This window comes from Colias croceus, chromosome 3 (genome assembly GCF_905220415.1).
Source record: "Colias croceus chromosome 3, ilColCroc2.1".
Taxonomy (NCBI): Eukaryota; Metazoa; Arthropoda; class Insecta; order Lepidoptera; family Pieridae; genus Colias; species Colias croceus.
In genome coordinates this window covers 2,718,189-2,742,402 of record NC_059539.1, presented here as the reverse complement: position 1 = coordinate 2,742,402, position 24,214 = coordinate 2,718,189, and the positions used below count along the sequence as shown (strand labels likewise).

General features: G+C 33.2%; 1 protein-coding gene across 1 annotated transcript in view; it reads left to right on the top strand.

Annotated features, from left to right (window-relative positions):
- LOC123705910 overlaps positions 1-24,214 on the top strand; it is an 85,496-nt gene that overhangs the window by 51,213 nt on the left and 10,069 nt on the right. The window contains exons 5-8 of the mRNA XM_045655004.1: positions 302-496; positions 823-999; positions 19,820-19,918; positions 23,814-23,898. Coding sequence (XP_045510960.1) covers positions 302-496; positions 823-999; positions 19,820-19,918; positions 23,814-23,898 — 556 coding nt within the window. The remainder of the gene's footprint in view (positions 1-301; positions 497-822; positions 1,000-19,819; positions 19,919-23,813; positions 23,899-24,214) is intronic.

Below are 24,214 nucleotides of genomic sequence, written 5' to 3'. Positions count from 1 at the left end.
GTATTATTACGGTAGTATATTATCTATCCGAACGCGGTGCAGACAGCGAGGGGTACATCCGGACCCCGGGGGATCCCCCACTTCGTATACATATATATACAATTTTAAAAATCGAAACAAAAAAAATAGAAAACGAAGAATAAAAGTAATGTTCTCTAAAAAGATCTTGGCTCAGCATAAATTGATTAGTTTTACCTTTAAAAAATAAGTTAGGTTACGCATTTAAAACCTATTAATTTATTCTGATAATTTCAATAGAAAATCCACACGTCATATTAATATATTTATTCTTGTTTCGCAGGTGTCGGTCCATTTGAAACAAACTGCACAGATTATGTAGCTGTAAAGGATTCGAATGGTGACTCTCTATACACCAGCTGTGACCAAGTTGACACACCGCTCCGGCTGGTCTCCACCACAGATACCTTAGAAGTATTAGTTGAAGCTAAGTCTAAAGGCGCCTTTCCTAAAAGAGGCGTGTTGTTACATTATAAAAGTAAGTTGAATTTTTATTTTCAATCTTTTCAATAAAATATGTAATGTAAATGTATGTAGCGCCATCTATTGTACATATTTTAGAGGCAGGTTTAATTTTATTTATACATTTAAAGGCGACATCTATGAACGTCTTCAACAACAATTATTTTATTACAGCGTCATCTATGAATGCAATTAACAACTAACGTTTTAATACAACGCCATCTATGAACATAATAAATAACTAACGTTTTAATACAACGCCATCTATGAACATAATAAACAACTATCGTTTTAATACAACGCCATCTATGATCTGTTAAGTAAAACTATTTCTTTTTTCAGGTATAAATTGTGTTACGTTACAAGCGCCATCTAACGGCTACATCGTGTACAGAAATGAAGACGTAGCCCACTATATGTGCAACGTTAATTATGTTTTTGTTGATACGCGACAGAGGGCGCGGATGTTATGGTGCTATGATGATAATAGATGGAATGATACAGTGCCGGGTTGTATTGGTAAGTAACTTATATTTTTAAAGTTAGTAAATCCGGTAAAGTTAGGGAATTTATCACAGCGTTTGAACAAAGTATTCATAAAACACGGTTAAACAATTTGTTTTCTACAAAAATAATCATGTAGAGTTTAGCTAACTAATTCAACAACAATAAATCCTATTAATATTTTCTTATATAGTAAATTGAATAATAGGAAGCGCTTTTTCAACTTTAATCATAATTTTTTTTCATTTAATTTACATAAAAAGTTCTTTGTGTTTTACTTTCAACGCGTCTCTACTCTCTACGCTCTATTATTCACTTTTCTATTCAAAGAATGCACATGCGCGAGTCCTGTCTAATCTCTCATTCTTTCTCACTACTGTCCCTATGAATGAATGCAACAGCAATATGTTCCCGTGTTCAATGTGATTATTTACAAATAACCATTCATTAGTGAATTTGGTACTTTGTTACAACGGATTAAGGGCTATATTCGTAGCGGCTTCGTTATTTTCATGGTTCAGACGGATTGTAGACTGTAGTGTTTCTTCAGACGGAGAGAGTTCGGTAAATACGCGGTATTCACTGTTCAGCGGTTGGACTCGGTAGTGGTCGTATCCCGATAAATTGTCAGGAGTGTGTCAACACAACACGTGGTTATAAAAGTGAGTTTATATTTTTTCATAGGTTATTATATTTTGCGTGTATTTCACTGTGATATTTTTCGTTGTGCTTCTGCAATTCTGCATATTTTCGGGTTTGTCAAAGTGAATATTTTATGAAGTTTACTTCAGTTTTTTCGTGAGCTTTCCATGATATTTTTGTTGCGTGACGAAGTTTGGTTATAAAGCTTTATTTTTAATACGATGGTAATATATCAAATATATAATATAATACTGGGACAGAGGTATATTAAATTAAGCTATGTTAATGCATTTATAAAATACACTTTTCTTTTGAATTTTAACGGTTGTTGCAACTGCGTCTATGCATTAGTCATTTGCATTGTTTTAACCATACAATAGAGGCACAATTATTTTTAGTACAGAGTTCATTCCTTATCTAATGCGATACGTAATTGACGAGAATTGTTATCAAATTCTCAATAATGCATTATTATTATAACCGTGTAAGGACAAAGTTTATTTTTATCTCTATTTCTGCCAAGTTATATTTTTGGAGAGCTTGTGAGTTTTGTAAAGGAATGTTTTATAAAACTAATGATACTCTACTCGACAAAAGTAAAATAATAACTCAAAAATATGATCATGATCTTTTCTTCGACGTATATTTTTAATACGATAATGATGAAGAGCTGTAGAGCTTAACATTGCGCTATTTATAATAACACTTTATAGGGTAAGTATAAACCTATACTAATATCACAGCTAATATTATAAAGCTGAAGAGTTTGTTTGTTTGAACGCGCTAATCTCAGGGACTGGTCCGATTTGAAAAATTCTTTCGGTGTTAGATAGCCCATTCATCGAGGAAGGCTATAGGGTATTATAATAGTTATTAGGTGTATCATCAAACTAAGACCAACAGGAGCGGAGCAACGCGGGTGAAACTGCGGAGCGCAGCTAGTATTCAATTTATTTATTTATTTAAAAAATGGCTTACCAACTAAATGCATAATTTTTTGTTCAAACCATTTCTAAATTAACTTAAAATACACATTAGTATTTACGTATCTAAATTACAGGTAGGCACCGCTTTAAGGATAATTTAATATCTCTAATCATGCTGATATAGGTATTTTAACCTTGGTTTTTGATAAGTATAGGTATTTTATCGGTTTTTGTCTGAATCTATCTTCATCAAAGTTGATCCAAATTTGTACGTTTTTGATGGCTAACTATTGTAGGTATTACTAATAATACATAATCAATTATTTTTTTGAATAGTTTACTTTACTTTTTTCCCTATATTAGAACGGTTTAAAATTGTATACTAACACAAATTATAGGTAAATACAGTTTCTAAATTTGTGTTGAAACAGATTGCTTAAATATTCTCTACAGGTAAACAACATACAATATTTAGCCAAAAGGGTTCACCATTAATAGAAATTCGTAATTAAATAGCTTTTGTAAATAATTAATAGTTATTTGTGAGTCTCCTGAGTTTAGTTACAATAGGACTCATAAAGTTTGTGCTGTTATTAGAAACTCGATTCAATACCTATAAATGAAATTATTCAAGTGTTTACGAAATATTCAAATTGTGGTGATTTTATCGTGCTTGCTTATTTAGTTTGGAAGTTTCTGTTTGATATTCGTTGGTATTTTATTGAAATTAGCTATTGCCAGATTTCTACTGATAAGCAACGATTCGTTTCAATTTTAAGGAATTTCTTGCCAAGAACAACATAGTTGTGGAATGAATTACCATCTGAGGTGTTTCCAAGCGTCTTTGACAAGGAAACCTTCAAAAAAAGGGCATATAAATTTCTTAAAGGCCGGCAACACATTTGCGGTGCCCCTGACAACGCGAATGCTTATGGACGGTGGGCATCACTTTCCATCAGGTAACCCGCCTGCTCGCCTGCCCGCTTAAGTATTAAAAAAACACAGTATATAAATAAATACTAAAGTACCTATAATCTATCGTTTATACGATACATATCATTGTAAATAAATATGTTATGATGATTCAAAAGTGCTTCTAGAAGAAGTCTAATTGAATAAATAAATGTTTGAGTTTGAGTTTGAATAAAGCAAGCTTTTAAGTTAGTGCTATGATGATTTAAATGTTTTTCATATGAAGATAGGTACATGTAATATGTACATAACCTTTATACGGATCCGTTAAAGCATTAAACATTATCCCCGTACCTGCGTATTTCTGACATCCGACAGATTAACGTAAATCACAGGAAAACACGTTTTATGTTGTCTGTGCTTTATTTCGAACGTAAAAGTCGCATTATTATGTAGTCCCTAGACGATAATGCAGCATGACATGCGTTAGGCGGTGTCATGCATGCATGCTCGTTTAAATCGATGATTGAAATGACATGCAAACTGCGTGCTGGCACCTGATTGATAGAGCTTTCTATTTCCTATCCTGCAAGTTGGAATGACGTGCAGCATGATCGTCACATCGGTTGCTGTCATGCAAAACCTTAAAGAGATTCATGTAGGTACTATTCTTATGCTGGACGCTAACTATGAAAAAAAGAGCGTGCTTATACGTGTCAGAAGTAAAACTTCTTTGGCAAGATTCAAAATCGTCGTCTTGCTCCATGAAGTGACGGTATTGTCATGACGCGACCCTTAAATGTTACTATCAAAGCTCCTAAAGAATTTCAAAATGCATGATTTGATATTTTTAGATGCTCATGCAGCATGACACACGTGCATGTCATGCTAGCAATACCGTCTAGGGACTACTTTAGTACAAAAGACGAGCCAAGACGTCGCTCGCTCACCTTGCGTAAGTCATAACTCTGTTACAGATTAATTAAAATTCGCTTCAGTGTTTCCATATGTGTAAAAGCGTTTTGATGTTATGTCTCTGGGGTAATAAAACTCATTTATAATTTCATTACGTTCTGTTTGATTGCAGAATGGCGCGTTTATGTTGGTACCTTTTGTGATGATTTTAGTATGCGCCAGGGTTTAGTTTATTTCTTAGTATATTTGAAGGGGTATAAATTGTCAGTTAAACCGCCCATATTAGTGCGATTTATTTAATGGAAAGTCTTGTTTACCACAAGAGGGATTATTTTGTGTTATTAAACAGTTAGAGGAATTTCAACAAGGCTCTTCCGTGTTTGAGAAGGCATGTAATCGTCCTATCACAACAATAATTAAGCATGTCAAAGACTCAATTAACCTTCAATCCACAAAACCCCTTTCTTACTAGGTATATGTTTTACATATAAATATTTGTTGAGGGTTGTCACATGGACCTAGAGCTTTGAAGTAATCTAAATGGAATCTCGAATGTAATAACATATTGTAAAGTAGGTTATAACGAAGGCTAAAACTAAGGGGTAATGTGAATATTAATTCAGGTCTTGTCAGTCTTTAAACTTATTAAAGAGGAAAGATTTATTAAATTATTTTAACACTAGTGGTTCGCCCCGACTTCGCCCGTGGTACCTACATGTTTAAACTATCCTATCTCTCAAGTTGGATCGAACTGCACATGGTGTGCGAATTTTATTATAATCGGTTAAGTGGTTTAGGAGTCCATTGAGGACAAACATTGTGACACGAGATTTATATATTTTAAGATTAGAGAGCTACACGATTACTAAGTAATTAAAAGATATGTTTATTACGAGTGAAGCTGGGAAACTACGAAATGATTATCAAATTCAATCACTTTGGTACGAGCATCTTAAATCATAACAAGCTTTTACATTTATATAATTTCAATCTCAAACTAAATAATACTCTATCATACGTTTTGCAATAGTCGGTAATATAAAGAATAAATGGTTATTGGCCATATAACGACAATTGCAATAAATTAGAAACTGCAATTTTCTTGATAAATGGCCAAATAAGCGCTGCGATAAGTAATAGAGGTGTGAGACGGAGAATTAACGGCCATCCACTGTTTTTGCTATCCTCGTAGAACTATCTGATCTCATATAAGATATTAGTATTGTTTTTTGGAATAAAAATGTAAAATTCTGGTAATATAGTGTTTTTCTGTATGAAAATGCAGACCTGGCTATGTTGCTTTGGGATTTGTTTTTGTTTTTACTAAAGTTGTTGACCTTACGGCTGGCATCACTGGATCGCCTGCCCTACAAGTCTCAATCCATTCTTAACCAAGTGCTGAATGTTCTTGAACAGATTGCATTTATACAAAAAAAAAAGTTATTGAAATTTGGTATGGAGATATTTTGATACCCGAGAAAGGACATGGGCTACTTTTTATCCCGGGAAAATGAAATCCCGGAAATCCCACGGAAACGGGAACTATGCGGGTTTTTCTTTGACTCCGGGCGAAGCCGCGGGCGGAAACCTAGTTATTTTATATTTTATCCGGTATTTTCCCGAGCATTCAATAAAGATCATATTTTTGAAATTAAGCTTCTTTAGGCGCGTTGAAAGAAAAATTTCAAGGTCGCGTCATTGCAATACCGTCACGTTATGGAGTAAGGCGATAATTTTGGTAGATATATTTGAATATTGTCAAAGAAGTTTCACTTCTGACACTATATGCATAAAGAATATTAGGTAAATGAATCTTGAGCTTTTAGCATATTTCAGTAGTTATATAATGAGGAGAATTTCGTTAATTGTTTGTTATTTTTAGCAACTACCCAAAGAACTTTAGAAATGGCTGTGCCTTTATTTTTCTTGGCAAACGCGAAAATATTTCAAAGTAACTCCGGGAACTGGCATCTGAAATTCGTTTTAATTAATAAGGCGAATTAACAAACCGTATAATATTGTCGCTTATTTATAAAATGGGGGCTTTTTAGGGTTGCGTACCCAAAGGCTAAAACGGAAACCCTATTACTAAGCCTCCGATGTCTGTCTGTCGGCCTCTAGGCTATATGGAACCCATCGTGCGCGAGTCCGACTCGCACTTGGCCGGTTTTTTAGTATTTTCGTTGATAATGAGCAATTTGTGTTGGTCATGGATGGGAGTGCATTGCTTTGACTGGCTGTGCTTTTCTTTTTGGTCGGTTATGAAATTAACGAAGTTGGAAGAAACGGCTTTCAGATTTTCACGGTTAGTTACTCAATGGATTTATGAAGGAAAAAAGATGTGGATTGCGGAGCATAAATATAATTTTTTAAAAGTAAGATAATTCGATCTCTTTCTTCTCACGTCTTTTGGATGTAAATATTTTATACGTGGTTAAAAAATATACTTATTCTAGTTTAACAGCTTTTATTTGGTGTAACGAGTTTTTAAAAGTGGTTTTCGATCGATGGTCCGCTATTCCAACCTATTCGCCACTTCAATATGAGGTTGAAAATGTATCAACAATTTAGCTAAAATTTTACACGGGAAATTCACTCTATGGTTTTTCTCCATTTAAAAGTTAATTGCTGTGTGTTAGTTTTTCATGTTTGATTCACCGATTTTATTTCTTTAATGTGATCTTTGATCATTTCATTAAGCTCTTTTTACAACGCAAACCTTGAAAATAGTGCAACTTAATAGTGCAACAAGGGCTTCCATCTTTTTTTATAAAATGGAAATTATGATTATACGCGACCAACACAGCCATTGAAACTATAAATAAACAAAACATAAAACGGCTATCTCCGCATAAAATAAATTGAATCTGAATAAGCAACTATTAAATTTTCATAATCCCAGTCGTAATATAATTGGCCCTAACTTGAACTGAACAATTGTAAAGCGCGACTGTAATACTGTGCAATATTTTGTATTCATTGTAAATTAGCTGCGCTGTTCAAAACAATACAAATGCGTGGAAAGATTATTTTTATACTTTTTATGAATTATTGTTGTTTTTATGCTCGTGGTTGTAATTAGTTTTGGATACATTTTATAGCTTCAATGGCTTATTTTATAATTAATTTTATAGTTAAATGCCTACTTAATTAATATCTACTATAGTATTTGTTAATAAGAGTCTTGAGTTTTTGAACGGCATAGATACTATGTGATGATCGTGGGTTCGTCTTTTTTAATTGAGGTTTTTATGTGGACAGCCCTGATTTTGTTTCAAAGAGAAAAGCAGCCTTAGTAAAGCTCCGCAAGAGGTCACCAGTTAGGCAAATAGACAAACATATTTCTGTAATATTATTATTACATTGTTTGATATAAATGCTTTTTTTATTTAAAAAGAAATTGTTCGATATTACAAACATCTTTGATAATTGAACATCCATACTAATATTATAAATGCGAAAATAACTCTGTCTGTCTGTCTGTTACTCAATCACGCCTAAACTACTGAACCAATTTGCATGAAATTTGGTATGGAGATATTTTGATACTCGAGAAAGGACATAGGCTACGTTTTATTGCGAAATATGTACCACGGGCGAAGCCGGGGCGGACCACTAGTAATACATAAAGATAACATTATTAAAGACTTGTCGAAAGGATGCTTTCATATCCAAGCTTTGCAGTTTGCACTACCTAATAATATTATTCAGTCTATCAAAAATATTTCATTTATATTATAAATGGTAATTTTCCGTTTCCCTATTTCCTGTGTACAAAGTAGCCTTTACGGTATCTATCCCTTTTCCGATTTAGAAAAGGATCGGCTTAGCGGTTTTTACATGAGAAAGTAACAAATATCCGGCTTCAAAAATATTTACTTTTATTATCGGTTATACCGGTTTATATTTTGTACCTTGAATTTTGGTAAAATGTTTCATCGAGATGGGTTTAATCTTTTTGAGGTTATACTGTATATAGATGTAGTTCTGTGACGGTGCTATTTATTTTATAAATCGCTTCTAGATTGGAAAAAAGTGTCCTTTAGTTGAGGTATTAGGTATATTTATTTACGTTCGATTAATGATCAAAGTTATCTTTATATAAGCGAGCGATCTTTGATATAAGCGAGCAATTAGGAAGGTTATTGGTCTTCTGAGTGTTACCAAGCGATATTTTAAAATCATCTCCATCGGGAATAGAACCTGAGATCTCTTTTTTCGAAATCTACGTCTGGCTATCTAATAAAAATTTTTAATCAGCCCATCTGAAGGTGGTACCTTTCCCTACAAAAAATAACATACTAAGTACCTGGCGATGTTTCCAAGAGACGCTATTTTTCATGTGAACGTTCTTAAAAAAATCACAAGATCTAACACAATCTAAGTTTATAATCTACAGTCTTATTTTATCTGTGTGTATTCGGTAATTCAGGCTTGATTTAGGGTTGACAGTTAAAAGCTAGCGTGAGGGAATGCTTAATTTTTAGCCCTTTATTAACACGAGGTACAGCCCTCGTAGGGTCGGCTTATCTGTAATTGTGTCCATGTATCACTTGGTTTTGTAATATTTTGTTAATTATGAAGCATATTCATTGGGATATCTTTGTTAAGCGAGTTGGCTGTTGGGTGCAACTTGTGTAATTCAAGAAAGTAGAGTTGGGTCGTCGCTTTAGCTCTTGAGACTTATCAATGTATTATCATTTATCGTACAGCTTTGAACACTTAGATTACCTTAATTTTTCTATATGTTTTGAAGCTTTCTTTGAGAACACATGGTTAAAATATTAATATTAATATTTTAAAACCATGTGTACTATGTAATATATATGTTTACTAGCTTTCCGCCCGCGGCTTCGCCCGCGTTTTCAGAGAAAGCCCCGCATAGTTCCCTTTCCCGTGGGATTTCCGGGATAAAACCTATCCTATCTCTCAAGTTGGATCGAACTGCACATGGTGTGCGAATTTTATTATAATCGGTTAAGTGGTTTAGGAGTCCATTGAGGACAAACATTGTGACACGAGATTTATATTATATATTAAGATTAATACGTCCACGGTCCATACGTCCATTTACCATTACTGTATTTCTTTATCTTAAAATGACATTACAACTCTTTATTTATTTACATGTAAAGCAAGCTTTATATCTTATTGTTAACTACATACATGAAGAATCAACGCTGCGAGCGACATTCTGTTTTTAATACCCTTTGCTTTTAAATGACGTGCAATTAGACCTAGCACAATGTCTCAATAGAATAGGGCTGTCACGAATAATAAATATTAAATTCGAAACAAAATTCCGAAGAACTCGATTGTAGTTCTTCATTTGGTAAAGTTTTTGATTAGCGATAAATTTTACTTAATCAGGCATGAGACTTAAAATGAAAGAATAATGTTTATATTGATCTAATTATAATACTATAGTTTAAGAGACCGTCCGCGTCCGCGTCGTCTAAATTTTAATAAATTAAATAAATAAATATAAATATTTTTTCACTTTTTAAACTACACTCATTATACCTACTAGACCTTAGTATCATCAGGGTTTATTTTCACACCAGTGCGTGTGACAACCCTATAATAGTGGGACGTCTTTTAATTACATCGTAATTATGAGTCGTGTGTAGTCGTGAGGGGAACTTTCTGAAATGATTAAAGGCTTAAAAACTTCACTTTGTCGTGTCGAATGTGTGAAGGTGTAATTGTTGTCGAGTTGCAATGCCGTCTAGTTGGCAGAATAGATTTTAGAAAATAATTTGAGTCTGTATTTGCAAAATAATGATGGAAATGGAATGGGAAATTCAAAGGAAAATAACGAGTAAATGACATGATTCAGTCAAAATTACAAATCATTTCGAAAAAAGGGAAAAGGTTTAATAAAATATAACGGCTAACTTCTAAATAGAGTTTTAGTTTTAAATACAACAGACGTGTTTATATTTTTAATACCAATTATGAAATTAAATACGTACCAGAGAAGAGGAAAATACAAATAACATAATAGAAAATATTAATTAAACAATTATTGCTAATTGATGATATTTAAAATGTACTCTGATATTATGAATTGTTTCCAACAAAATGTTACAGGCTTTTAACTCGATTTCACAAAATAGCCGTTATTTCCATTAAAACAGACGAATTATGTAATAATTTATGAGTTAAGGACGCTGTCACAAATCTGCGTTACTCAAATTTAGGTATCTAACGTCGCCACGTGGTTCGCGGGAACATCGCGCTCACGTAAACATAGCGCATTCCATTTTATAGACCATCTTCATACTTGATATTATTTTTTTTTTATATTTTTATTGAAATTGATTCCAGAAGATTACTGGGAACTTTAAAAATTCATTTTGTTACTATTATTAGTAGGTACGATCCTTATAAATATTTTAGTGTATTCAACCAACTTAAAAAAGTGTGACTATTTTACAACAATTTGAATATGAATTGTATTATTGTATACAATATCGAAGCTTTTTAAGAAATGTATAAAATACTTTTTTAAGAATTATTATCATACATAATATTATATGTTACCGGCAATATATTAAACCCGGCATTGTAAGCAATTCTTAGTAAATGTATGTTATTCCGAGAAACAGTCGGAATGAAATAAATTAAATTCGTTACCACACATTCACATTACCTATATCTTTAAATATGAACTTTTCCTAAGTAGCAAACACATTTGCAAATGTGGGTGGTTTTTGGGGTAGCTATTAACCAATATGAGGTCAAAACTAAAATCCAAGATGGCACCGACGAAAATTTGAAATCTTTTCGTCATGGGTGTCATTTTCAAGGAGTTGGAGTAGCTATTAAATAAGTATTAATCAATATGAGGTCAAATCTAAAATCCAAAATGGCGCCGACGACAATTTGACATCATTTCGTCACGGGTGTCATTTTCATGGTTTTTGGGTAGCTATTAACCAATATGAGGTCAAAACTAAAATCCAAGATGGCGCCGACAAAAATTTTATATATTTTCTTCATGGGTGTCATTTTCATGGTTATTGGGGTAGCTATTAACGAATATGAGGTCAAAACTAAAATCCAAGATGGCGCCGACGAAAATTTTACATCTTTTCGACATGGGTGTCATTTTCATGGTTTTTGGGGTAGCTATTAACTAATATGAGGTCAAAACTAAAATCGAAGATGGCGCCGACGAAAATTTTACATCATTTCGTCACGGGTGTCATTTTCATGGTTATTGGGGTAGCTATTAACGAATATGAGGTCAAAACTAAAATCCAAGATGGTGTCGACGAAACTTTACATATTTTCGTCATGGGTGTCATTTTCATGGTTTTTGGGGTATCTATTAACCAATATGAGGTCAAAACTAAAATCCAAGATGGTGTCGATGAAACTTTACATCTTTTCGGCATGGGTGTCATTTTCAAGGTTTTTGAGACAGCTATTACCAAATCCCCAATGTAACCGTCGATAATTAGGTATATTTTTCTTACTCCTTTAAAGTAAACTTAAATAAAATAACAAAAACGTTAACAACCACAGTTTTGTAGAAAGTCTTAAAAAAAACAATTTTAAAGAACATTGAAATGCATATTTAGAAATTTAATATAAAACGCAACTCTGTGGCAATCATGTTAATATTCTGACAGATATTAGTAACTTTAAATATATTCTTTAAATATATTCGCTAAACTTTATTTAAAATAAAGTTTATCTAAAACATTTAAACGAAGAGAATAAAATAAAAAAGAACGTGTGTGCCGAGAAAACGTGTCAGGAGTGAAACTTCTTTGGCGAGATTCATAGATACCAAAATCGCCGCCTTGCTCCATAACGCGACAGTATTACCATGACGCGATCTTGAAATTCGACGACCATCTTGGATTTTAGTTTTGACCTCATATTCGTTAATAGCTACCCCAAAAACAATGAAAATGACACCCATCACGAAAAATGTCAAATTTTTCGTCGGCGCCATCTTGGATTATAGTTTTGACCTCATATTCGATAATAGCTACCCCAAAAACCATGAAAATGACACCCATGACGAAAAGATGTAAAATTTTCGTCGGCGCCATCTTGGATTTCAGTTTTGACCTCATATTGGTTAATAGCTACCCCAAAAACCATGAAAATGACACCCATGACGAAAAGATGTAAAATTTTTGTCGGCGCCATCTTGGATTATAGTTTTGACCTCATATTCGTTAATAGCTACCCCAAAAACCATGAAAATGACACCCATGACGAAAAGATGTAAAATTTTCGTCGGCGCCATCTTGGATTTCAGTTTTGACCTCATATTGGTTAATAGCTACCCCAAAAACCATGAAAATGACACCCATGACGAAAAGTTGTAAAATTTTTGTCGGCGCCATCTTGGATTATAGTTTTGACCTCATATTCGTTAATAGCTACCCCAAAAACCATGAAAATGACACCCATGACAAAAAGATGTAAAATTTTCGTCGGCGCCATCTTGGATTTCAGTTTTGACCTCATATTCGGTAATAGCTACCCCAAAAACTATGAAAATGACACCCATCACGAAAAAAAGCCAAATTTTCATCGACGCCATCTTGAATTGTTTTACCCCACCAATCTATTCAACAACCCATAAAAAAGAGGATCTCAGGCAAGGTAATTTTAAAAACATAATTTTAAATTACAAATAATTGGAATATGAAACTTATACAGTTTACTCATAAAAAGTATCAAATATTTCAAATCACGAAAAAGACAGTGCACGCACAATAATCTTTTTTATTTCGTTTTTATTTTTGGCACGAGGAGCGATACACCCGTCCTTCCAAGAGCGCTTCTGAGCGCGGTCTGACGAACCGCGAGAACAAAATGTATGAAGAAATCGACAAGTATTTTTAATTTAGCTCATTATTGAAATAAAATTTTGATTTAGATTCATAAAAATTACACCATATATAAAGGACTATATATCCCTCAATAAGATATAGTTAAGAAGATAGATTAGGCTCTTAATTTTCCTAAAATGGTACCGGTTTAGACCCCATTTTTTTGCATTTTATGCGTTTATTGTGATGGAAAAAACGTATTTCAGCGACAATTTTGTATGACGTCGTACAATTTTTATAAGATGAACGTAGAGCTGAATATATTATCTTTAAATTAAGATATTACTATGTTCTCACGTGTAATTGCTTTAAGTTAAAATGGTACCGAAAAACAGCGTGTTTTTGTAAAAATACGTTATAGCGTCCTTAAGTTTGATTGTCGATTTTAATACGATTATTATGGTCGAAAAATACATTTGTTTTCTTGTTAAAATTATAGAAAAACCTCCTGAGGAATGAGGGCTACTGTCGAGATTAGATTTATATCATAATATAAATTAAAAAATTTAATTATTTGATGAGAATCATTGACTTTGTATTTATTTCTAAAGAGCATCTTTATGAAACCTTTTTCAACTCTACTGCGTTCTGATAAAAATACAATCCGAGAAGGGTTATGTGTGTATGTATGTTTTTTGGTGGTCTTTACCGTAAATGGCTTGATGAGTTTTAGCTTGAAATATGCTGTTAGATTAATTTTCATTATGAGATACTGGGTATATCAATGAAAAATTAAAATCAAAATGGCCGACATGTGTGTGTGTGTAAAATTAATAATACAATATTTTCAATCTAAAGAGTGACTTATTAAAATAAAGGATTCTCAAAGGTGATTCAAATATAAAATACTAGCTTTCCGCCCGCGGCTTCGTTTTCAAAGAAAAACCCGCGTAGTTCCCGTTCCTGTGGGATTTCCGGGATAAAACCTATCCTATGTGTTAATTGAAGTTACCTTCTATATGTGTGCTAAATTTCATTGTAATCGGTTCAGTAGGTAGTATTTGCGTGAAAGAGTAACAAACATTCATACACATACACATCCATCCTCACAAACTTTCGCATTTATAATATTACTAGCATCCCGCGCTCAGCTTCGCCCGCTTTGTCTAAAATCTAATAAATTATATACTAAAACCTTCCTCTTGAATCACTCTATCTATTTAAAAAAAAACTGCATCAAAATCTGTTGCGTAGTTTTGAAGATTTAAGCATACAAAGGGACATAGGGAGAGAGAAAGCGACTTTGTTTTAAGTATTACTATGTAGTGATTATATAGTAGGATAGGATAGGAAGTCGGAAGTATAGTAGGATAGCATTTTTCACTGTCCGATTTTTGTAGGTTTTTGCTTTTTCAATAATAATTGGTTACTTAAGCATGGCACATGTGAACTTTGTGCTAGTTTTTAAGTTCGAAGGCATGATAAGTGTTTTGACATGTTCCGTATTAGGTCAGCTCTCAGGCACGTTTGTTGGCAAGTGACATTATTGGTATAGTGGATAGTGTCCTAGCTTTCTGGATAGTGTCCTAGGTTCAATTTGTAGTATTCAATATTTTGAAATACATATATTTTGGTGAGCTGATTACTATTATCCACGAGCTGATTACGATAACATTGTAAATTTTTACATTCATGACTGATACGCTTTCACGGCTAAAACATCGCACCGATTTGGATAACTTTAGGAATGAAAACTAGCCATTGTCAAATATTTATTAAATCAAACGATATACGTGGCTTTGTCCGCGGGAGAAACCACGGGACAGAGTCAGTTTCATAATGGCGAATATACTCAGTACAGTATTATGAATGTTTCTCAGTTTAGTTTCACAATAGTTGTTGATTAGTTTGCAACTAATTTGGGTTCCGTGAAATGCGTGGGTGTTTTAATTTCTCTCAATTTTCACCAATTATTCTAATATCAATACAGATTGAAAAAGCAATAATTCCATAATCCTTAATGAGAAATATCATTACGGACGAATGATAATTAAATCTATCGGAATCGGAATTTGGGGTGAAGACGTAATGAAATTTCTAATCCATGAAATTGATTTAAAATTTTTGATGAATTTTTATCCGATTACGGTAAAGACATTATTGAGATAATATGGCTGTGAAATAATTTGTTATCTTGATTTTTAGTAACATAATCGAGATACAATTTTGTAAATTTTCTTTATCTTAAATTAATCTTGTACTATGAAATTCTATATTGAATTAAATTATTTCATATCTCTGTAGAATTTTCTATTATTCTCTGGAGATTTGTAATTGTTTATTTTTGACTCGTATTAATTGGACTTAAACAAAACGCAAACGAAAGGTGATTATTCCAGTACCAATAATATAACAATCAAATAGTTTAATTGTTCCTCTTTTTATCAATATATTTTGATTATGTTTTATGACTGAGTAACGTTATGCTTTTTTTTTAAATAAATTAGGTAATTCAAAAGCTCTATCTAGGATTAATTGATATATAATTTGCATAGGTATACAATTATATTGACATGATATACTCAATAATGAGTACGATTAAAATGTGGAGTTAATTAGCGTCAGTTAAATGAGCTTATAGGATCGTCAGTCAATCATTTTCATATTAAATTGATAAGTCGAATGTACCGGATTATACAAAATCTCTACTTAGTATGTTATAATACCAATGTTACTGGCTTTATTAATTAGTGAATGTAATATAATTATTATTCAATTATGTTAAAAATAATATTCTTTAGATATCTATGTTTGTAAAGAAATGAATCTTCATGTGTTGTGTTATATACTTAAAACAACATTAAATCTTGTAAGGGCACACATAGTAACATTACTTGACCCTCATTCAAGGAATAGGGTTGACAGATTTTCGTAATTAAACTTATTTAGCCTAACAGTTTTTGTGTTATCAACGCAAATGGTAGATATTGTGTTTTATCTGTACTTTCTCAAAGAGTACCCTTACCCTGAAAGAAAATCCATCCACAGCCCATAGTACAAAACCATTCAAGTGGGGTAAAGATATCCAACTACTAAATACGAAAATTTGTGAGGATGTATGTATGTTTGTTAATCTTTTACTAACAAAATATCTAGTAGGGAAGAAGAGAATAACACATGGGCTATAAAAATACCTACTTGACTATACGCGGGTTAATCATCGGTTGAAACAGCGCGGCATAGCCAGTAATCTTATAATTATACTTGCGGTCCGCCCCGGCTTCGCCCGTGGTACATATTTCCCAATAAGAAGTAGCCTATGTTCTTTCCCAGGGTCTTAAGATTGTCTGTGCCAAATTTCATCGAAATCGGTCCAGTAGTTTATGCGTGAAAACCATACATACAAACCTTTCCTCTTTATAATATTAGTATAGATATTCATGGTTGGCAACCCTAAACTTGCACGTAAGTCAATAAAGTAAGATTCACTTGTTAAGAACTATTGTTGTAAACTTGCGATCTAATTAACAAAGGGACGCAGTTATACATAAAGGGTCGAGAATGTTCTAGAAGCATATTCAAAGATGGCCGCTCAGCTTGTACCATTTGTGTCTATTATTGACGTCGCTTCCTTCTTTAAATTGAACTTGTCAATTTTGTTTATGTTATTAATGGCTATGTTCAGACTTTTAGTGAGATTTTTAAAGTGTTTATTTAATAAATTGAAGATTTTCTATTCACATAAATCATCCAGTAACGATTTCAAGGAAGTTTTGAATATATATATTTCCTCTTTCTCATGTTATCTTCAGAATTGGTTTCTCATAAAGTGTTATGAAGTGTTACATTTCACGAGAAACTGGAAATGTATCAAGATTGCAAATGGCTAAGTACTATTTATATTTCTAGCTTGAAAGCGTTGAAAAAGAAACACGATGAAGGAAATAAATCTAGATGGATTTGAAATGAAGATTTGATTTGAGCTCTCGTCGGATTTGCTGCAATTTTTCATTTAATGTTTATTTTTTTCGTATTAGGATCGGGGTTTGATTTGTTATGTCTGGTTAGGATTATATTTTGCTGCTCACTTTTAACTTGTGCTTTTGAACACTCTATTTTTGACGTGACAACGTCTTATAATTCGATAGAGCCGGCTGCACGCACGAAAAAACATGACTCATGCGGCGTTACCGCGCTCTGAGGCGTTCCATGTGCAAGCGAGAGCGCGGAACGAGCGACAAAGAAGCACAATCGGACGTTGTCACGTTCAACTATCGTCAGTAAACCGACTTTACAGACAACCAATTTTTTTTTATAAAAATTCTGTCTTTATGTTTTGAAGTCAATAGAAACATTTGGTTTCTTTCCTATAAATATGTTATCAATTCCTCTTATCTGGAATTTCTTTATTCAATTTTTCCTTAACCTTGTCCATGTTTCAACGAATTTCTTACAATATTCGAAATATCTCTTCTCAATAGATAACATCAGTTATGAATAGACTCAAGTAGGCAACATTAAGATAGCAAAAATATAGATCCTATAAAGTGCGGCTAAAATATCACCAGTTTACGATCCTGGCTTGACAAGCCAGAGGTTAGTTATGGGTCCCCGGGGCTCACAATGTTTCAAGGAGACCCAAGGTCGATGCCGTTTTCATGTTAATTATAAGTTTGATTAACTTCTTGATGTGCTGTGATTAGTTTTCGAATGTCGTCGTGTGTTTGTATATTATGTTCTGGCGACATAAAAATATAATCAAACTAGCTTTCCGCCCGCGGCTTCACCCGCGTTTTGAAAGAAAAACCCGTTCCCGCAGGATTTCCGGGATAAAACCTATCCTATGTCCTTTCTCGGGTATCAAAATATCTCTATAACAAATTTCATGCAAATTGGTTCAGTAATTAAGGCGTGATTGAGTAACAGACAGACAGACAGAGTTACTTTCGCATTTATAATATTAGTATGGATTTACTAGAATCTACGTGGTAAATGCAGTTCTTTAATATTCACAAGGGAATCCTATTTTATGGATTTCTGTATTTGAAAAAAAAGTTCTTGAATTTTATTAATTGTTATACACGTGCTCAAGGTGTCGATCCCAAATCGAAATCCTATAGCTATAACATTGGTAAAAGCCAATCATAATATTTTTAAACAATATATCGAACGACGAACCATTACATGCATTCCTTCTTGTTATTTTTAATTTCTTTCTTACAGTTTCAGATATTTAAAATTATATTAACTCATCACAACTTACAACTGAGAATAAGACATAGAGCGAAAGACGAACAGCATCCCATTAAAATTAACCCAATAAGACTCCGGAAACGAATTGATAATAATCGTCGTACAATACAATATTTATTAACAATTTATATTATAATAACGGAACGGTAATTCCCCGGGGCTACCCGTAAAATTGTTCCAGAGGTAAACCACGGCAGTGGTCCCTCGAGTGCCAAAATACAAAATGATATTGTCCAAAGTTACTTTTAGTATTCCCCAATGTGTTTTAACTGAGGTATTGATCTTAGGGTCTTATTGGCCGTTGATACCTGCTATGGCTGATGGTAATATATTCAGTGTTTTGGAGCAAATTGCTCATAATTTTATTTATTGTCTTTCGTTCACAATTCTACGTCTCTTATTATTCTTATTCTTCTCTCTCTTCTTCTCGATACCTTTATAGCTACAAAAATTGTTGATAACAAATTGCTTATAAGGTTGTTTCTTCTTTTTTGACGTGACAACGTCTTATAATTCGATAGAGCCGCGTGCACGCACGAAAAAACATGACTCATGCGGCGTTACCTCGCTCTGAGGCGTTCCATGTAAGGCTTGAAGTGCGAGCGAGAGCGCGGAACGAACGACAAAGAAGCACAATCGAACGTTGTCACGTTCAACTATCGTCAGTAAACCGACTTACAGACAACCAATTTTTTCATTAGGATTCTGAGTCTATAATACCTTCATAGCTACAAAAGTCGTTGATGGATTGACTTAATTTATTTACACGATTTTGCATTTATATAAAAGAGAATTTTTACGTAATTTTTTATCCAGACGCTCTCGTGGGAGTGAAACTCCTAGAGTTTGGCTTTGTAATTAATATCAGATTGAGTAACCTTGTAATATGGCTGAATTTTGCCTGTTAAAAAGTTGTAATGTATTTTGAAATCATGAATTGAATCATTAATTTTTCTAATGAGTTTGGGCGATATTGTAATTTCTACATTACAAACACATTCTTATGATTCTAGCAATCAGATTGGTTCCCTTCGATTTTAATAAATCAATCTTAAATTTAGGTAGTCTCCGAATCTTAACTTTCCAATTGAGATATCAATTATAGAAAGATATCAGTTTCATTATCAATAGACGAACAGACAAATAATTATTATTCAGAGCGACTCAATTCTCTATCAATAAATTAAAAAATAATATGACATGATTCCAAAATAGTACCAACATCATCTATACATATAGAAACATCTTATTTATAACACTGTATAAGTCCAGACGTATTCGAAGGCGAAAAGACTACACACTGTTCTTTGTAAACACTTTCACAAAGAATAGGAACTCCAAAGGACTTTAAAGCTATCTATAAATTGATTGCATCAATTGTTGCAGAAGAGACGACACCCAGCGTAGTCGTCGCGAACAATTCTTCACAGGAAGCCGTCGATAAAGATACAAAGCTGCCGCACAACGAGGGAAACATGATAGTCGGTGAGTCAATGCCCTTATTGCGTGATTATATTTCATTGTTCAATTTGTTACTACAAAATAAACAAGCTGTTCCTAAGACTGAGCTCGTGCGTACAGAGATGTAAATACAAAAATTGGTCCAAATAAATTATAGCTTAGCTTGTCGAGGAGCAATAGCTCTATAACAAAAAAAGTTTCATAAAACTCCGTTCAGTAGTTTTTGCGTGAAAGTCGACGATAGACAGACAAAAATGTATTTATTTGAAATTTGTGCTACTTACCCTAAAGACGATGAGGACCTCTATTACCACACCATATATTTTTCTCAGTTTTTATTCACAGTACAGGATTGAACTCTCCTATAGTTTTATTTTATCAAAAAATCAAATCAAATCAAAATTGTTTATTTGGAACACAACAACACATTACAAAAACTTTATGCACGATGGCACCCATAAAAGCTTAAATAAGCTGCGGCACAGGTGCCAACGCCCACCTCCAAACATTAGTAGTTCCACTAATCAAATTTTAACATTCATATCTCCAAAACAGAGACACAAAGTAATGATAAAAGTAAGCAAGACGATTTATACAAAATTAAAAAGACAAACATGTGCAGGTATGTGTTTGTGAGAGAGTATGAGAATGTTATGTGTGTGAGTATGCGAGAGTGAGATTATGTGAGTTTGTGAGTGAGAAATGTAGAAGTTTAGATGGTGGTTTTAATAATTAGTTCAGTTTCATCATACGAGAGGGATAGAAGCCAATTTAGGAGTATGGTTTTTAGCTTATAATGACAGAGTGGGTAAATATTGAGGACTTGATTAATTTTATTGTAGATTAACGAACTTATGAAAAGATAGTGGCGACTAGCTATTGCTGTTCTGCGATAATTAATAACGCATTATGTTATAAGTAAACCCCTGTACAGACGGTCGATGCTTGTAAGTATAACCCCTGTTTACACGATCGAAGTGTCGGTAGACGGGTATCATGTTATACAAGAGAGATTTTAAACGCATTGGCTTGTTCTAAGTCAATCCTATTCGCTGGATATATGATACCTTTTGGCTATACTGGTGTGAAAGGAATAGGGATTTTAAAAATAAGTCGTTATATTATACGAATTTAGAAATAATCCACGTTAAACTGTGTGTAATATAATTAACAATTTAGGAAAAAACTGCATGGGATGATATAATTGATGACCTTATTAAAGCTAAGAATCCATTTAATATATTTTTGATCTGAACTAAAATATCATTAGTAGTTAGTACAATAGTTGATAACGTTTTTCGATGAAGTACTTCATTCCAACCATTAAATATGAGAGTTAATCAAATGAATAGGAATGGAGAGCTATTGCGCCTGAGATTGAATTTCAAAATTATGCAAGAGCATTTAATAGAGCAATCGAGCTAAAACTGGAATTAAAAAAGAACTAAACAATCATATGCGAGAATTGGTATTTTCCTCCAACGTCCATAAATCCTCTACAAGAAATAATAGCTGTAACGATCCACTTTAAAACTATTTGACGACAAGTTAGAGCTATTTTATACCCAACCGAACACGGTGGATCCACTTAACCATTTTATAGACAATTTACAATTTGAGTCGTAGCATTTAACCGCTTAAGCGTCGATTAACTTTTCCCTTTCTGATATTTGCGTGGTATTTATTTTAAATAGCGGATATTTCAATTTTCAATACAATTGTTTCGATGATTCTGTGAAACAAACTGTATTTAACTGGCTCATAAGCAATTTGAAAGTTGGCGTGTTATAAATTTGTAACTAGAACTGACTGAACAAAACTGTTTGGTTGAAATGATTACAGCTTTATGGTTTTGATTTTTCTGGAAAGTTACTTTCTAATTGTGTGGTAAATCGTACTCTATAATTTATTAGCTTAGCGTATTGGGCTAAGAATTATAAAATTCCTTCCTTTAACTATTTGCTGCTGCTGTTTCTTTATGCTTAGTAATTCAAATGTTCGTAGTCAACAAAAATCTTTTGAGTAACAATTTGCTTCATTTGCTTAGTCTAGACACCATTTCAATTCGAACACAATTAACATAATATTGACTGTTGCTCCCCCGAAATTCTGTATAGAAATGACGACGAGGCCCAACCACGGGTTGCAATTAGGGAGTTATGCAAATCTAACTGCACCAGACCGCTGAACTAAAGTTGGTAACTTTGGTAACCATTGTCAATGCTCTCAGTGTGATGGACGTTCCAGAGTATCTTATTCAAGAATTGTTCTAGAATGTTCTATTGCATATTTAAAACAAGTTTGTAACGTGAGAATGTATCTGATTATGGTGTGTGTTAATTGCAGAAGACATTAGTTTCATAATTTATGTCAATGGTTTCTTAAAGGTGAGGTTATTTTTTAAGACTAGATAAATTAAAAGAACAACTGGAATACTGATTATACAATACCCTAGGTTAAATTATATTTCTAATATGCTTAGTAACCACGAACTTTATTATTAGGTACGTTTATTAGTTTCTCCGGTTTCCAGAACTTCTCCGTACCACTGTTACTCACAATAATTAATATAAATTCCTCTATCGGTTTTCACTTCAACAGTTGCATCTCAAACAGTAATATCGTGATAGTTATCAGTCTGTAGAACTTCATCGATTGAGATACGGCTTCTGAACTTTGACTTCCCCTTCTGCGAAATGTTGTTAACTTGTTGCTGTGTTTTCTATGACAAATGTATAGTGGAGCTCTTCAAGTTTGACTGGATCGATATTTCGAGAACTTTCGAGAAACTGTAGAACTGTATAATGGGGTGTAAGTTGAACTGTTTCTTATTCCTAAAAAGGTTTGATATCTTTACTTTTATATAATATCATTTAAACAGAAGTAGGTGGATACTAGAGTATGAGTCTTTATATAATTATTGATTCTATGTTAATTTTCTTGACATGAATGCGAAAATATCACTCTACTCATCTGGATCTGCAAAGAAAACATGACCTATTTCATGTCGTCGATGTTCATAACATCGCAAAGATCACGTTATAAATATGATAATATGAAATGTTTGAAAATGTAGCACAAATTTAAGACTGTCTCCGAGGTCTTTACAAGTAATATATCTTTTGAAAACATTATTAGGCTTATTATAAGGGTCTACGGATATGTTGAAAGCGTTGTAAAGGAGAATCAGAGGACCGCGAATGTTGAGCTCTGTTGACCACCTTATATACGATTCAATTACTGCTGTAAACAGGGATGGAGCTATACATAACGTATCGGGCATCCTTGTCTTGTATTGTATAGCCTTTAATAGGATGTATTAGATGGCCAATACTAGGAAGTTAGCTGGCAAGACTATAAATAATTTCTGCAATGTGAAATAAAATGTAAGTGGCTCGATAGTGACAGGAAGTTCTTTTCTATATTATATTTCTAAATCTGAATTTATTGTACACACTAAGTCTTTATTAAGAACTAGTCTCTAGCAAAAAATACAGCCTGGATATATTTTGGCAAAACTGTTATAAACTTTAAAGCTGTTAATATACCTAATTTATCTTTAGACACAAAACTAATTTACCTTAGAAACTGGCTCAGCCACTTTAGACTAGAGGTGGCAAAGATTTAGTACTCCTGTAACCTGTTAATTTTATTGATTATCCTTTCATAATTTGAGAGGTTGCCTTGTAACCTTTATTTTTATTGGTCTGAAACTTATTTAGGCGCGTTTATTTCAAGGTCGCGTCATGGAAATACCGTCACGTCATGGACTGAGACGACGATTTTGGTATTTTTTAATCTTGCCAGAGAAGTTTCACTTCTGAAACGTGTGCTCGGCACACGCGCTCTTTTTTCGATGCCAAAACTTCTAGAACATTATGGATTTTTCTGAAATTAATTGATGTTTTTTTGTTCGCAGACATCGTCATCCCGTCGCTGCTAATAGCTGCGCTATTCATCGGCAACGCATTCATTGTGCTTATAATATACAAATATAGGAAACGGTATGTATTATTATTTATTACTATTTTATTACAGACTAGCTTGCGGCCCGAGGCTCCGCCCGCGTCTTTAAAGGAAGTTCCTATAGCAACGAGATATTGACATAACCTGGTAAAAAGGAACCTATATCCAGAGATGGACTGAATAGAGATGAATGAATGAAACACACAAACACAGAAACGCAGTTTCGCATTTATAATAATATTACATTACTGTATTTTTTGGAATTTTCTGACGAGTTTTTTTCGGAAGTACGTCGCAGTATTTTGAAAACTGTTTAAATTTATCCACAACCAATAACCATACCCTTGTTTATTA